The 17606-nt window shown below is 39.1% G+C and overlaps 1 protein-coding gene across 1 annotated transcript; it reads right to left on the reverse strand.

Moving 5' to 3' along the window:
- Nucleotides 1-324: 324 nt before the first annotated feature.
- Nucleotides 325-17180, reverse strand: FAN1 (FANCD2 and FANCI associated nuclease 1). Its single transcript, XM_068696021.1, has 14 exons — nucleotides 17021-17180; nucleotides 15350-16783; nucleotides 13039-13179; nucleotides 11875-12070; nucleotides 10813-11046; nucleotides 10173-10304; nucleotides 8933-9041; nucleotides 8129-8248; nucleotides 6456-6620; nucleotides 5355-5523; nucleotides 3939-4042; nucleotides 2015-2209; nucleotides 1526-1654; nucleotides 325-777 (listed from the first exon to the last, which is right to left on the reverse strand). Exons 2-14 carry the CDS (start codon nucleotides 16650-16652, stop codon nucleotides 640-642), a joined length of 3135 nt encoding a protein of 1044 aa, XP_068552122.1. The 5' UTR covers nucleotides 16653-16783; nucleotides 17021-17180; the 3' UTR covers nucleotides 325-639.
- Between the last annotated feature and the right edge of the window lie 426 nt (nucleotides 17181-17606).

Here is a 17606-nt window from a genome sequence, read left to right on the forward strand (position 1 = left end):
CCTATCTACTACCAGAAACACTTCCCCTTTTTGCAGATAACACATTGCAGATCACACGTGTGTGTGAGACACAAGGAACGATTAAGCAAGCCTTTCAGTTATAGCAGCAAATTAAATTAGCACTTATACACACACATACCTTACTCTATGCTATCATTTTGACCTTTTTTATATTAAAATGAGAAATTGGAATACAGAATATGAAGTAGGGACAATTGGAGACCCATGCTGGTCCTGACATCCTGGGAGAGGAGGTGAGCATGAAACCTGCACAACATAATGAACACGCTCAAGCTACCAAGGCAACATGGAAACGATCAGACCTTGATGCCCCACATTTTTTATTGTAGAGAGTGTTCTCATGGGTACAAATGTGACTGCAGCTGTTTGTCTTCACTGGGCAAAGATTACTTTTCACAGATTAAATTATGAATTGTGTATAAAAGAGGCTATGTTCTTCTGAACACAAGTGATGTACGTTAAATCATGAAGTTTTTTCAAACTATTCTTTAGAATGTTTTGTGCTCCAAGAAGCCAGAGTTTAGAAGACAATATTTTAAACAAGCAGCAGCCAGTAGTGTGTGTTGTGCCATTTCCTTTAAAACACCCAAGTTACCCGTGTGAGCAAGACATCTCTAGTCAACTGAGGCGTTTACTCTTAGCTCCAACTGCTTGCACATGGCAGACTTCTACTGTAGCACCCAGCTTCTTCAGTTCACTCAGCCAGATCATCTGCTTGGGGGACAGGCGATCATTGGGACCTTTCACTTCCACCAGCTGCAAAGAAATGATTGATTAACAGTGTGCCTTATGTGGAGGAACTGAAAGATCATTCATTCCAACAGACTAATGAAGAATTATTTTATGGCTGTTATTTGCAACACAAGTAATACAGATTTACACTACATCTGACCAGTGGGCACTAAGTGATTAACCCGGGTCCCTAAGTGTAAGAATGAAATTTGATGTAGCAATCACCCCCAAAACACAGCCAGAGGCACTGGTGAAGGAAGAGACCACATATTCAAAGCCTGATCATCTACAACCTTGTCTGTCATTCACCTCCAGTACCACAGTACCAGCTTATACTGACAGCAACTGAAAACACACTACGTCAGCTGTTTTAGAGAACTGATTTCTGCTGTTCAGCTGTGGTTTATAAATGCATAACAAGATGCTTCAACAGCTGAGATGTGCAATAGTCTTCTAGCAACTATTTCACTATGATGCAAGACACAAACCATGACTGTTTACTCAATTTTGGTAGTAGAGAGAGTTCTGTAGTTAGCTCACATATTCAAGTTTTTGTGTAAGTGGTGACTTGAGCGCTCCTTTCCAACAACAGTCTGAATCTGTATGGCTGCTTAAGCGCTTGCTAAACAATTGCCTTACAGTAAATTTAACCAAAAAGATCTACTCTGTAACAATACCGAGACACCTCTTGCTGGTTCTTACACCCATTAAGCCCACACCAAAATAAGTGATAACAGCAAAGCAATCGGTCACTATTTGCTGCACACGATACCTTAAAGTGATTACTGTGAGTACTCCACACAACCAGGTCAGGCAGTCCCCCTCTGCAATGGCGCAGATCTTTGGAAAGTCGCCTAAAAACACCACTCAGAAACATTCCTCCAAGGCAAGTGACAAGGCTCTGGAAGAGAAATTTAGGCAGTTGACCTCTTTAATTTCTTGTACAGCCATTTCTCAGTCCTCATAAGAATATTCTATGGCCAGTCTCAGTGTCTTACTCACAATAATGAGCAATTTAGATGTTATCTACAGCAATTTCCCCTCTGTGTTCCCAACTACTGTTGCAGGAGACGTGGCCATATCAGAAAAGCGTAACAGCACCTGGGATTAGCAAGAAGTGTGCTGAAATCCCCATGCAATTCCCCCCCCCCAGCCAGTCTTGACTCCGTGCCTCAGCACAAACTGTGAGCACACCATGACTCTGTGTGTGAGTTAGCAGCCTGATGAAGCAGAGCACCTGCTCTCGACAATAGTTATTTACCTGAACTTGTTGGAGGGAATCAAAACGTCCCCAGCTAACCAGTGCTGCTGCTTTTCCCTCCTGAGTACTCCAGATGTCAGCAATCAACTTTGCCAGTTTCTCTGAGGAAGATGCATGAAGCTGCTGGAGTCTGGCCTCAATGACATCCCTCCTGTTCTCGTAGAAGCTGTCAGTGTATAAATCCAGAGGGACTGTCTGTATGACAAGGTAAACACAGCTCTGAGGAGCTGCTGGCAAAGCAGCGATTCCAAGAATGACAGTGCCCTACTTTGCACTTTTCTTCATCTGAGCTACCAAGTCACTCAGAATGAGACAACTGAACATAACCATACCCATTCCATAAGCCCCTATTAAGCAGGAGAAGAGCTGCATATATTTTAACAGTTGATGTCAGTGCAGCAAACGCTGGCCACATAGCACATGCTGTTTTGTTTTTTGTTTTGAACCCTGGTCAGAGGTTCCTTTAATAAGCAAAAAACAAAATAGTGCTCTCTAAGGTGCCAAGCAGTAATACTAGAGTTAGAATTTGTTATCAGGATCAAGACTGCTCAGCTACAGTGAAACAGGATAGGGGCAGGGGGAAAAAGCAGTGGTAAAACAGGGGAATATCAATCAAGCCTCCTAAAAGCAGAGATCTCTGAACACATCACAGTATAAAAAGTCCTTAAAGCTATTATTTGATTTTGAACATGGGGAAAAATGGCAGGCAAGTAGATGAGTGCCGTTCTAGCTTTTCAAGCTTAAATGCAGAGCAGTTAGAGAATATCGAATTTCAGACCTCCTTACACAAACTGCTGCCACAGCTAATCCTGGGAAATGCAGAGTAGGACTGTCTGTGTGAGCCTTCAGCTTTTAAGCCTTGTGATAGCTTTGCTGTGTTAATAAGTAAAATGTAGCTAACAACAACAACTAATAAGCAAATGAGCTACAAATGTGCTCGTAATGAGCAAGCTCAAGAGCACATGCAAGGTGTTTTTTTTCTAAAGAAAATAAAAAGCAATAATAATTAAAAAAACATGCATGCCACACCTTTAAAATACAAGGAAATTTCTGCCTAAGCTAAGTTATACTGATATAAATCTGTAACATCATACAGTACAAATAATACATCTGCTTAGGGAGGAGGACCACACCAGCTGTTCTACCTCTTGGATAGGGTTCCAATTAGAAGCAATGATTAAGGTAGAAGAAAGAAGAAAAAATGTTTGGCCTTTTTACAGTCCTATGACATCTGAGATTACAGCGCGTTGGAGTTTTCTTAGCAAACATCACTACAAGATCAAGTTTTCTAGTTGGAATTATTAAAAGCGTTTGTATCTGTAATTTGTAAAGCGTCTATATAAAAGCCACAAATTTACCAGTAATCATTAAGCTTCATGACAGAGCTCCTGGGGATGGAGGGTGTATTTTTGTTTGCTTATTTATTAAAAAAAAAAGAAAAAAAGTGTTAGCCCAAAAGCATGAACATGTTTGGGCTGAGTGGATGGGGGTGGGGGGTAAACAAACTTGAGCTTTACAATGTGATTTCTCTTTAAAGGTTACTGAAAATAAATTGGCTCTTTTTAACAGAATGTGTCAGCTTCAAATGACATGAACTATATCCTACGGAATAGCAGTGTTCCTGCACTTAAAGGACCCTTCAGCCAGTGAGTTCAGATATCGGACATCTGCATTTAACCAGATGTATCCTACCCTACCTGACAGCCGATCCAGTCTTACATGGTTGTTAGTTACTGAGGAGCCCTTTAGCAACAAGCCCCACGTAACTGTGTAAAATAAGCAATGCCAAAACCTTTCTGAAAAGTCCCTCAGAATAAAATGTGAATCCAAATAAGATTGTTAACACAGCTACAAATCCTAAAGCAATATGGGTAAAGAAATAATTAAGAAAAAAAAAACAAACAACAACAACTTTTAAAAGTACCTGATAGGAATTTCTGAAGACATCAGGTATGTCATCCATGTAAACGATATCCCACATTAGAATACCATACAGTGTAATAAATGTTGACCCTTCGCCATGAATACCTTAAGAGCAAACACAAATATTTCAGTCATAAAAATTGAAACATCGTAAACTTCTACAGCAACTACATCTGAAGAGCTGCTAAATCAGCATGATCCAAAACAGGAACAGGCTATGTTCTGGTTTATAGGCAACTGAAGCTAGTATATATTAACATTGCAGCAAAAAGTTATAAATATGCTTTATTACTCAAACAGCTTGCTAATGCCTTCCATTCCAGGCTAGTGGCCTTCATTTACAGGATAAGATTAAATGACCATGCCCTGTTACAATAAGGCTTACTTTTCTAACGTTAATGATTTAGTATATGAATTTAGTATGAATTAATATTTTATAAACTCCATACTATTATACCATTTATTATATATCTATAAAATATGTGTACTACATATACATTGTATAAATTAGTTAACATACATTATATATCACATATATTATGTGTTGCTAAGTAATATCTTTTTTAGTATAATATTGATACTGCAGTATAGTAAAATAGAATGTATTATAGTATATAGTATGTAATATATATTACGTGATATGTATTATATCTATCACATATATATGATTATATGTTGTATAGTGCAACATTTGTGTTATTATATATGTATATTATATATACATATATATAAATATACGTATATATATTATACATGTATATTCTACATATACAATATATATATGTATCATTTAAATGCATACTGTGAATATAGCTACATATGTATACATACAACACAGATAATTTTAGATGTCATTTACATGAACATGTAAATATATATGCTGAGTAAAAAAATGTTTCATTATGTTCATATATATAAACAAGCAGTTGCTGAGTGTCTTGCTATAGTACATCCTGTTCTCAGGTTCATCTAGTACCAAAGATCACTGGACATCTATTTACCTTTCCTGTAAAGTATGTATCTTCCTTAATGACACTCACTTGATGGTCAGTGCTAGTTTGCCCCTAACAAACGTATAGTTGTTCACTGATAAGAAAAACAAAATAAGCATTTTTCTAAGGAGTGAAAGAAGAAACATTTTTTTTTCTTAATACATTACAAAACTGCCTTTCGTACTTGAAGGCAGCAAATCATTAAAGGCCAGGAAGAAGGTCAGCTGGAAAATACTTATTAGAGCATTCTGCAAAATAGAATCAGACTGAAAACTGGTCTATTTAATTAACTAAACTGCTTAGTAAATTAGAGTTACTAAGTACTTAGTAACTCTAGTTACTTAGTAAATTAGAGTTACTGCTTAGTAACTCTTTGCTCCAATAGTTATCTTACTTTATATTAAAAAAAAAAAAGTTAACATTACCCTGATCATATCCATTCTTCCTGTAATGAGTTAACGCAAGCTCCTCAACTGAGCACATGACTGTGGATACACTGAAGTCTTTGCCTCCTTCTTCATCACCGACATCCTCCATTAGAAATACAGATTTTCCCAGTCCCATTTGAGGACACATCTTTCCTTTGATTGTAACCTGAACATATTAAAACAACTAGTTACTTCCTAGTATCTCATTTAAAAAAACTTTAGCCTAGATATCCAAAGCCCTCCTAAAAATACAGATCTTCTTATCAGTTTTCTTAAACCAAAACCTGACTGCTTCCAAAAATCAAGTGACTAAAATTTAGCTGGCCATTCCCTTGGAACCATCCTGTTAAAAGATTTTCTCAATGGCAAATCAGCTTTTCTAAACTGGCAAATTATTCAGAAAAAAAAAAATCTCATAAAAATGCTGAGCAGAATGGAATGTTAGTATTTCCATATGTGAGACCAAGACGAAAGAGTACGGACAACTAAAGAGACAGATTCTGGCCTGAAAAAAGAAGGGCTGTAGTGAGGTATGCAGTGACAGGGATGAGAGAGAACAAGGCTCTGCTCTGACTTTGCCCACATACAAATCTCTCTGCAAAAGTATGGAAAAGAATGCGTTTAAAAAAAAAAAAAGAAAAAAGAAAAAAAAGGCATTCCAATATGATGCAAGTGCACTATATTTCACAGTTTCATAGGGTATATTTAGAGTGTATAACTCCAAAAGATTGTAAAAGAAACCCTTGCTTTTTCTTGTGCCATTAGTCTAATGCTCATATCATCCTACTACTTTTTCTTACACACAGAATGCCTGAAGACATCAGAAGCAATGCACAGACTTGCTCAGGCTCTTCTGACAGAAAAGTTCCGAGGGTGTTACTGGTATTAATTAGTGGGGTTTAGATATAAACAGATTTGCACAAATGAGTTTGTACATGAGGTTTTTGTTTTAGAAACACATTTGCCTTCACTTTCCTAGAGAAGAAGCCAGAGTTTGGTGAATAGCACATACTGACAGTTTCCCAGATTACTTCTTGTCAAAATGATAAAGGCTTCATGAGATCGTGTATCTCAGAAGCTCCTGGCATCTTTACTTACATGAGTCACATCCTCCACAGTTATGACTGGCAGATCATGCAACAGGCATCTGAACTGCCTGCAGCTTGGCGAGTCTCTGATGCGAAGGGCCCGCTGGTAGAGAGAGAGACGATGCCCAGTACGTACAAATGGGTCTGCCAGTCCATTTCGAATACAGTCAATGGCCTAGTAAAGATCAAGATAATGAGCAGTAATTTAGCTAGACCTATGCAAATCCTTCTATTCTTACCAGAACTAATTGATTTAAAGAGCACAAAAATGTGAATGCAAAAAGCTAGCACATAAACAGGGCTGCCTTTCTTATATGTGTAATGAAGTTCTGGCTATTATTTTGCATCGGAATTCTTCTGGATTAAAATTTTGATTGCACTGGTATGTAAAAAAGGAATTACTATCCATTTGTACTGATCAATATAAGACTGAGTGTAAAATCTAAGTGACTAGAAAAAAGTTAGCTCTAAGGCATATACGCTTAATACTTTTAAGCCTGTTTCTTCATACTTAAAATGGAAACAGAAGGACTAGATCATTTGTACAAGAATGCACATGCAGAGCAACTTTTAGACCGATGCACGACATGCACTGATGAAGATCCAAGGCTAATTCTAGAATTAAAAAAATAATTATTCAAATTACAGTTGTGACGTACTGTCTTTCTGTGACTTGGAAAGGCATTTTGTCCTAATTTATAAATGACTGAGACTCTTCCTTTGTACAACTTCCAATTCAAAATCTAGAAATAGCCTGATGTTAAGCTACAAGACGCAGAAGAGATGCTGCAGGCACTAGACAGCCTATGGTATTATTTCCTATTAACAGAGTTACAGAATTAAATACAACAGAAAGTACAACAGAAAGTACAAGCATTTAATGCCAATTCTCAATAGCCTTGCTCAGGCAAGTAAGCAACAGCAAGAAAAAAAAAAAAGTTATTCTCAGCTTATTTTAAGTAACTCTAAACTGGTACTGTTCCTGGACTTAAATCTTTTTTTTTTTTTTTCTTCACAATTTTTCACTGCCAAATTAGTCATGTATCTTAGGCGTGTTTAATTACATTGGCTTTCTTAATTATGAGATAAAAGTTGATTTTCAGTCTCCCTGTCCCACTTTGCGTAAATTGTCCTACAGTTTCAGTCACTAACATTATTTCTGCATTGTATGTAACAGACAAGAAAAATGGACATCATCTTCCTGTATTTACAATTCTTCAGACAAACAGCTGATACAACTACCACCTGCTGTTTTCCTTCTTTATTCCAGATATGGCTTCTTCATGACTTGGGTTCAGAAGCAGAAGCATTTACTGCACATAATTTCTCTGCTTCTCAGATATCAGGCATATTTATAAGGAAGAACAGAAGAGGATGTTGCTGATTGGTAACTCTATACAATCCCTCAAGCCTTGTGTTGTGTTCTTCTACACAACACAAAAAAGCAGGTCAACCAAGGATAGTTGACCTTATTACACTCAATATGACACTCAATATGCAGAATTCATTCTATTTCTTAGGAGAAAGTGGTTCCCCGACCTTGGGATTCCTACCAACATATGCATTTTTAGAAGAGCCTACCTAGATGTTCTTTTCATGAAGTAATATGTATTTTAAAAAATGTTTTCAGACAATGCCTGTAGTGTTTCCAGCCACACAGCATGCAATTGTGACGACAAATACCTTCTTAGTGTTTTTCAAGTGCTGATGTAAATTCAGAGCCAGACGGTCCCACCACCGCCCTCTGCTGTCAGTACAATACACATCCTGAGACAAAAGAGTCTGCAGCTCCTTCACCGCTTCCTGTAGCGACAGGGATGTATTTTTATTAACTGAGTTAGAAAACAAAGTTTAAATTCCATTATATAAATTGCTTATAATTTCCCCTTCTAATTGCTGGTACTGTAAAAACTTTGCACAATTCAAACCCTATTTTTACTCCAGCACCATAAGTATTCAGTTGTCTGTGTATGTCTTAGGAACTCTAAGATAAAAAGAGATACTTTTATGTAAGCTTAAAGCTTAGCTGTAAAAATAAAATATTTTTGTCCTTTTTGTCTTCCTTGTTGTATACGAAAAAGGCCTGAACTTTACTTGTTCCTTTTCTGCAGAGGCAGTCTTTCTCAGAATAATATGTCTTTCTTTAACATAAAAGTCAGAGGACTTTGGAGATGTTAGGTCCTCAGGTGAAGAGGCAGGAGATCGCACAAAAGACTTTTCTTCCAAGATTTTCGCTTTTAAAGGCATATTACACATGGCAAAGCATAAGCATATATCAACACAATCTAAAAACATGAGGTTTCCTTTAAAATCTTCTAAAACATATAGAAAGAAAAAAAAAAGACACTTTATACTTAAAAGTAATCTGTTAAGAGAACTGTAGCAAGTCATGGGAAACATCACCATTTTCCAGCCACATCAGAAATACAATTATACATAAAGCTACATTAAAAATGTTTTCCTGTTCACCTTACCACCTCACCTTACCTTGTACATGTGAAGTCTCTGCAAAATTTCAACACCTTGAGAAAGTATTCTTGTATATACCCAGCCAACTGTGAAACGTCGCAGGTACTCAGGTAGAACTCTGTGATAGCTGAAAGGTAAGAACAGCTCAGGAGATTCATTTAATGATGGCAATTTAAATTCTTTAAAATTATCTTACTAAGAATGCTTAGAATCAAAGCATTTAAAACATGCAATGCCTTATATATGAATTGGGTTCTGCAAGTCAAAAATCCAAAGATAACCATTATAGCTGAAGCAGCAATTGTAAGCTGCATTTGTGCAACATTATTTGGTTTCAAGAAATTGGTTGAAAGAAGATATTCAAGATGTTGGTTTTCAATAAAAGAATTAGGTTCTGCATCAGATGCAAAGCATTAAATTACTACGTTGTGGTTCCTAACTGGTAACTTGTTCTCATAAGTCAAACTTCAGAAACTCAGCTGAACAAAAGGAAAAGACTGGAACAAGCATTTCCTGCCCTAAAAGAAGATTAATGCCTTTGGGGTAGGCACCTCTATGTTTCGAAAAATTACTGAAATTTAAATAGGTTTTTCCACTGCTTTCAGTGTGAAATGGACTAGAATGCCACACAACCCTCCGTTAATATTATTTTAAATCAGTTGCCATGACAATGAATATAATGTCAAACTTAACACTTTAACTTTCAGTGCATCATTAAACCAAAGAACAAAATAATTAACACAAAAAACAGTGAAGGACGCTTCAAAAACCGTACACATTACTTCAGTTCTCAGATCTTCAGTGGTGTTTCCTGAATGACACACAATTGGAATTTTCAACAGATGAATAACCCACTCTGTTTTCCCATAACCTTTGCAACATTCTTTTGTTCACAGTGAATTTTAAATTCTGCTGATTCCTATTTGTCTAAAAGCCATAAAAACAAACTATGATGAGGGAAAAATAAGGCTCTTGTTCTCCTGCATTGGCATGTAGAACAGAAGTGTCTTAGTGCTTTATCCATGCCTACCAATTCATTCCCAAGGCTTTAGAAAAAAGGCTTTTTCACAGATATCACTTAAAAGCTAAACAAACAACCAGGAAGTTCAAAGCTTTCAAGAACATGAAAGTTTCTAAATTTATCAGGCTTGAATAATATCACAAGTCTGTAAGCCTCTCTCAAAAGGAACAGTACCAAAAGTAAGATGATGCACTTAGTAGTCACTTATGAACATTGTGCTCGTTTCCAGTTTACTACCTCAAAGAGGGGTGCTTTTTCAGTTTATTCCACGTTTCTTTCGCACACATATAGAGATGATTAGCTTCTTCCAAGTTCCCATTTACCACTGCAGTGGCTATATCATTTGACAGATGAGCAGCAGTTGCATACCTATGGGAAAAGCATGTAATCACTGCTTTAGGATCAAGAAGCATTTATAGTTAAAATAAATCAGTTCCTCCATACAGTACTTTCTAAAAACTCCCTTCCAGTCTCCAAAGGACATAGAACCATGCAGCCAACTTTATTCTTAATCTTGTAGGATCAGCAAAGTTTATACTAGCAGGATATACTTCATTTAAAAGTATTTATAAACTGGAGAACATATTTTTGGTTTTGTTAGGTTCCATTCTAATAATCACAGCAATGTAAGAAGCAACTTGCATCAGCAGATGATCATCAAGCAAATGAATATGCTATTTTAGTTCAAAATAGAAGCCATTGTGAGCAACAAATCTTACTTGGACACAAAACTGCATCTTAAATCACTGCAAAAGTGCACTTCTACCTATTCACATCTGTAGTTCTACATGATGAGTATCTTTTTTGCCTATACAAGTACTGCAGTAAAGCTTTTCTAGAAGAAAACAGATTTCCAAACTGCCAAAGCTTCCTGTACCTGATAAGATCTTCTCTGTCCTGGAAGATTTGTGTTTTCCTATTTACAGTGTAACTGGGGAATACCATACGCCCCATGTTTACCATAAGGACTGTGGAGAGCTGACTTTGACCAGCACTACCAGCTTCTTCATCCTCTATTGACTCAGAAAGTGAAAATAGCAGCAGGATTCGAGAAAAGACAGCCCGAGGGCCTTTACAGACCCTGACAGATCTTCCAGCTAGATCCTTTGCCCTGTAAGGACAAATAAAATGATTATACAATTAGTTTTTCCCATCAGTTATAAAATTCAAATATCATGAATGAAGTATGAGGTTTTTTTCATGTTCACACCATTTACTGCATAAACTTAATTTTCATAGTCATAGAACATCCCAAGTTGGAAGGGACCCACACGGATCATCAAATCCAACTCCTGGCTCCACACAGGACCACCCAAATATCACACGATAGGTCTGACAGCTGTGTCCAAACACTTCTTGAATTTCGGCAGGCTTGCTGGGAAGCCTATTCCAGTGCCCAGCCACTCTCTCAGATTTTCCCTGAAAGAAGCAGCTTGAGAAACCATATAATGCACATAATCTATCGTGAAAAGCCAAGGAATCGCATTAATTAACAAAAAGTGTAAGGACCATCCACAAGTAGAATAGAATTGGAACTGACTGCCCTTTGGGTGCAACTACTTCTGTTGCTATGCCGGGCTGTACCAACATGAAACAAGATGTAGTTAGCTGGTAGGGCAATGTTTACAGATCACAGTTTGAAATCCTTGGTTTGGGGACTTCATCAAGCCCTTTCATACAAGACAAGATTTTTGCTGCTTCTCCACAGAGCAGCAAAGATTTAAACAAGAAATTCTCTGGTCTTAGGGGGCAACTAGTATTTCAGCTGTCAACTACAGAAAGGAGCAGTATGTTCCCAAAGTTTATATGGCTAAACAACTCTTTGTATTTTTATTTACTAAATGCATTCCTCTCTTCAAAAGACATGTTGAGTCTTTCAAAGCATAACTTACATTCACCTGGAAAACTTAACTGTAGAGTTAAACAGCTTAAGAGGTACCTTTTTAAAATCACTGTCCCAATACCAGCCTGACTCCTGCTGAAGACTGAACGTTGTTTTGCCAATCTCTGAAAATCATCCACAAGTTGCTGTTTCTGACCGTTTGGGTTTGGCAAGTGAAAGATCTTTGCTAATGTTTTTAGCTCAGGAGCTGAAAGTAAATCCAGCCCTTCACCCAGGTCTTCCAGTTCAGATTCTAAAAGTAAAATAATCCACATACATTCATTATGTGCTATATGTACACATTCAATCAACAGTTCAAAGATTAATACATTCATATAACCTAGTACTAATCTAATGATTCAGATTCTTTCAAGTATATTATTGATGCTAGCTGGTCCAGCTTGAAATTCATTATCTTCAAAGGTCCAGTCTGAAGGAATGGAATAATCAGAAGTAATCCCTTTGTAGCTTCAAAGAAAAAGCAAATACAAAGAAATTTTGCTGAGTTACAAGAACGGCTGCTCAAGAAAAACTTCCCTCTTCTTGATGACTGAAACTTCACAAGTCAAAAAAAATGTACTGCCAGAGACCAGCTGCTCCACAGGGGGGAATGAGCCAGGAGTCAGAGGTGAGCACAGCACAGGCAGTGTCTTCACCACCCCTGGTGCAGTCCCACTGTAAGCAAAGAGAAAGGTGGATCAAAAGTCCTGACAGCGGAGCCTACAGGCAGCCCTAGAAAAGGCAAGGTGATGAATCAGGTCCAGGGTCCATTTAAGAGATGAGCCAGACCTAGAGACAAGCCTACAGCTTAGGTCTGAGACCCATCCACAGCACGTGGCCAGAGGCAAGACTGGAAACAACTGGCAACATTGGTTGGAGGGCCATCTCCCAAAGCATGCCAGGGACAGAGCTGAAGGCAGGTTCACCTGGCAAGACAGCTCACAGGTCACGGCCTGAGATGGGGCTGATGAGGGCAAGTAAGGCTGACTGCTGCATCAGTGGCACTGACATTTGTTCTGCTCTCCCTGTTACACACTTTGCTCCAACAGCTTCTACTATTGAAGTAACATAACACGGGACTCATCAACCCGAAGCCTGGAGTTATTCTGCTCCTCTAATTCTCTTCTCAATGAACAGCCAAGCACACAGTACATTAAATGCTAACAGGCCCCAGTACGTTTTATTTATAATACTTTTAATACATATTCATGCAGGCCATACCTGTCTGCAGAAATCTGGCTTCAACCAGTTCTTCAATTATTGGTGACAAATCCAGACTTATCTCTCCATACTCTATTTTGTTCACTTTTAACCAGTTCAGCTTGCGTTGAAAAAGTCTCACATATAACTTCTGCCCACCAACTGCAAATATTATTTAGAACAATGAAAGAAAGCAAAAACATTAAATTCTAAAACACAGTGCTATGCATACTCACTACCTTACCTACAAAAATTACTGTGATGCAGATATCCTGTAAAACACTTTTTAAATCTGCCTGTGCTTTATAGACAGACTTGGTAAAAAAAAAAAACAACAGAACCCACCTTTCAAAGTAATCATTGCTCATTAGAATCCTTAAGTTTTGTTTTCAGGTAGCAAACATCGCTAAAATTTACTTTGGACACACTTACCCTTTTTCTTAAAAATACTTAAAATACTTAATACTTAAAATACTTAATACTTAAAAATTACCCTATTTCTTAAAAATACTTTTTAGGAAATGACAACTTTATTTTATTTATAACTCTGCACAGTGTGACTTTAAATAGGTCTTTTTGCTTTCTTTAATACTCAAGCAATAAGCAACCATTTAATGCTTAGGAAGCAAAAGAAGCTGTAGTTTGATGGAGTGATTTCAGAATCACAGAACACTTCTCAGTGTAGTAGTCTTTGGATTCTTTTTTTATCAATGATATTCAAACAAAAAATATATTTATTGAAGACAAGAATAAAACTCCTGTTGATTTGATTTTTGTCAGGGAAGACATCATAGAATCATAGAATATCCCGAGTTAGAAAGGACCCATAAGGATCATCGAGTCCAACTCCTGGCACCGCACAGGTCTGCCCAAAAGTTTAGTCCATGTGCCTAAGTGCACAGTCCAATCCCTTCTTAAATTCAGACAGGCTTGGTGCAGTGACTATGTCCCTGGGGAGCCTGTTCCAGTGTGCGACCACCCTCTCGGTGAAGAACCTCTTCCTGATGTCCAGCCTAAACCTCCCCTGCCTCAGCTTGACACCGTTCCCATGGGTCCTGTCACTGGTGATAACAGAGAACAGGTCACCTGCATCTCCACTCCCCCTCACAAGGAAGTTGTAGACTGTGATGAGGTCCCCCCTCAGCCTCCTCTTCTCCAGGCTGAACAGTACACAGTATGTGTACTTTTTCTTGTTTTAACTGAGAGGCAATACTTGCTTCAGTAGACACTACTAATCTGGAACAGATGTCTCATCTACCTGAACTTTTAAAGTATTCTGTCCAAGATTTCTTGAAGGTAAAGACATCCATCACTTGTCCAGAACTCATTATCTATTGACTTAATAGTATCCGACCATGTCTCGTAGCTGAATCATTGTTTTTCCTACCCTGCAAAGAGAGATTGTTTTATTTGTGACTGTAGCAGTCAGTGCAGACATGGATTTGTCAGCTCTACCCTGCAATAACTTTTTTTCTGTATTCTGAACTCCTGTGAGAGAGGAACCCTGAACTCACTGAAAGAGAAACAAGTGTACAATTACTGATCAAGAGAAGGGGGTGTAGAAATAAAGAAAGCTGTATCCTAAATTTTTCTTTTAGTATTGGTTGAAGTAGCTGAAGCCCACATCCACTAGCTACCTAACTGTAAGCTTATCCCCATATCTCCTTTGAATGTAAAGGAGCCAATAAGAAGTTTTGTTGCTTTTATTCCATTCTTTACATACTCCTATTTTAACTACCCTAACATAAGCAACATATTAGCATTAGTTTTTGTGTTTAGTGTTAGTGCGTGTAATCGATACAATATAATCTGTGAGAACTTAATTGTGATCACTGCAGAAAATGCCGACGTTTAGAACTTAGGTTTCCGAATAGTTTCAGACCTATTATTTTGAGATCTATGTGTATAGCACACGCCTCTTCGTAACCCCATTCTGCAGAATCTTCATATGTATTAACCATAAAAAGCTTGGTATTAACTGATGTTTTTTTTTGTGGATTGATGTTTAAACGCAGAAGCAAGCTGACTTGAGATTCTAAAAAACATGCATTTATCTAGTTAAGCTACAGAAATAACCACAATCATATATTTTTAATTCTCTCCTTATTTCATGCAATCTCTATTATTTATTGCTACCTTCCCTTAAAGCAGCATTACGAAAATTTACCTACAAGAAGCTACTGAAGGGATACACCTCCTGAGAAAAAGGAGTTTCTTCCATGAAGCAGTTTAACAAGCTGACCTGCCCACTGGTATAGTACTCTTCACTTACAAAAACTATGTAAGCTCTCTCTACAAGAGACAGCATGGGAATGTAAAAATAGAAGGATACCTGATAATTGGCAGAACTTAGTAATAACGTTCATATCTTGATCATCAAATAGTCTCACATCATCTTCATTCTCCAAGACTGCTCGCAACACCACTAAAAAATTCTGGAGGTAATATGGTTGACCAGGAGCGTTCGGAACAGAGATAACCTCATTTATTTTGTCTACAATGTCACCAGTGGAATTTTGAAACTCCACCTTTTGCACAGTTTCTGAAAAATTATGATTAACGTCATCCTTAAAGTGTTCATGAACTTCCACAGGAAGTACCTGTACATCACCCTTTCCAGAGCAATTTTGTGCACTGCAGTTCACTTCCATTTTGGAAGACGGAGTAAGTTGAGCATGAAGCTGAGTCTTTACCTTCAAACTACTGATCGGCTCTGCTGAAGTATAAATGGCTAAATGTGTTTCACAGTTATCAGGATTAATCATCACACCTTCAGATCTACTTTCTGTTTTGGTGTTCCTTGTACCAAATGGTAATCTCTTGCTGTTAACAGCTGGTGGCGATACCTGAACAACATCCACAAGGTCTTCCCTACTACATTTGTTTATTTCTTCTTGAAATTCAGATTCCTTTTTTGAAGGATTTTGTTCCTCATGATCTCCCTGAGCAAGCTCATTTTCTTTCTGAGAACTATGCCCAGAAAAAATCTCATCATCAGCATCATCCAGTGTTACAGCACTTTTGCACATACTGTGAACAGCTGGAGGTGAAGAGCCGATCTCTTTATATACTACCTGTTTTCCTCCCTGGACGCAACGTCTTCTGGACAGTTTAGATGACAAGCTTCCCAAAGAGACGACTTTAACTGGGTGATCCCTTGGTTCACTGTGAACGCTACAGTCTGAACTATTGTTGCTAAAATAAGGGCTAATCTGTTGTGCCGCACTCCCTTCTGTTTTCAACGCACTGCTTTTGGAAGGACTCGGGCTTAGATTTGAGAGGTTTTTTGAGAAGTATGGGCTGGAATTATTGTCCACATTTGTACCGGGAGGACCCTCGCTCTTAGCAGAGCTCAGTGTTGAATCAACACCACGCAGCTCGCCCTGGCTGCCTGGACACATGGCATCTATGTGCTCATTTATTCCGTATCTTGGTACCATTTGCCCACACATGGGACAGGTGATTTTTGCAGGGGGCACATTGTTAAAAAATGAAATAATAGAGGAGGATTCTGAACGTAGAGGTGGCGTGCCTTTAATTTCCACTTTCTTTGCTGTTTCTTTTTTTGTCTTCTTTTTGCTCAGTGACAAGCTTACTCGGGCTCTCTTACTTTCTGAGGACCCAGCTTCTGACATGGTGGCACTTCAGGGCGCTGACACGGCGCCGGCAGCTTCGCTCAGCTCATGCTTCTTTACCCTGCAGTGCTTGAAAGGGAAAAGAGACTTCTCTCGGCTTTGCATCACCCATCCGCAACCCTCGGACATGCCTTTAAGAAAACAAACACGCAGCTAAACGCAAGGCTTTCTCAGACACCAAACACAACGAAGACGAAAGGTGAAGGGCCAGACCCGACGGCAGCCCCGCCAGCTCCCGCTGCCCGCCCCCTCAGCTCCCCTCACAGGCGCCACGCGCTGCCCGCGCGTCACCCGCCGCCGCCCGCCCGGGCCCTTCTCCTCACGGCCCCGCCGCCCCCAGCCCCGGTCCCCCCGGGCCCCTCACGTACCGGCGCCGCCGCCGATCCCCCGGGACCGCCGATCGCCGGTCCCCCTGGCCGGGAGCGCTGAGGGGAGCCGAGGGAGGCGGGCGCCGGGGCCCGGGCCGCCCCGTGCAGGCCGCGCAGCGCAGCGCCGATGGCGGCGGCAGGCCTGGGGAGCAGAGCGCGGAGCGCACAGCGGCCCCCCCAGGCTCACAGGCCTTAAAGCTACACCTCCAGCTGGAAATTTGGGCCTTCCACAGCCTCTTCAGTCACCGAAGGGAAAGAAATCCTGAAATACTTCTACACGGGGAATAAAGTTAAACAGCGCCTGCTTACTGAGTTACTGCTGGCTGCTCTGCCTCACGGCCCTCAGCTTCTCCCTGCGCTGAGGAACCTCCTCCTAGAAGAGCAGGGCAATGTTAAAAAGGCAATAAAATACGTTAAAGAAAGGAGATGTCTATCAAAGATGTATGCCAACGCTAATTGAGGAAATATTAATCACTTCTTTGCTCTGTTTTTAAGTGGATGTCATCAAGGCTGACAAGAAAAGTTATAGTCAAGCTGTTCATGAAATCTCTTACACCCCAAAATAAGAGGGTTACGTTTTTAATCT

Source organism: Anas acuta, chromosome 12 (assembly GCF_963932015.1).
Source record: "Anas acuta chromosome 12, bAnaAcu1.1, whole genome shotgun sequence".
Classification (NCBI taxonomy): Eukaryota; Metazoa; Chordata; class Aves; order Anseriformes; family Anatidae; genus Anas; species Anas acuta.

Bases quoted from the DNA above. Each gene is read 5' to 3' on its own strand.
- FAN1 (XM_068696021.1), bottom strand. From the start codon at position 16,652: ATGTCAGAAGCTGGGTCCTCAGAAAGTAAGAGAGCCCGAGTAAGCTTG. The intron at 8,249-8,932 runs GTAAGGTGAGGT...CTGTCGCTACAG, and splicing joins AGAGACTTCACATGTACAAG to GAAGCGGTGAAGGAGCTGCA. The intron at 6,621-8,128 runs GTATTTGTCGTC...GATCTTTACTAG, and splicing joins ACTTGAAAAACACTAAGAAG to GCCATTGACTGTATTCGAAA.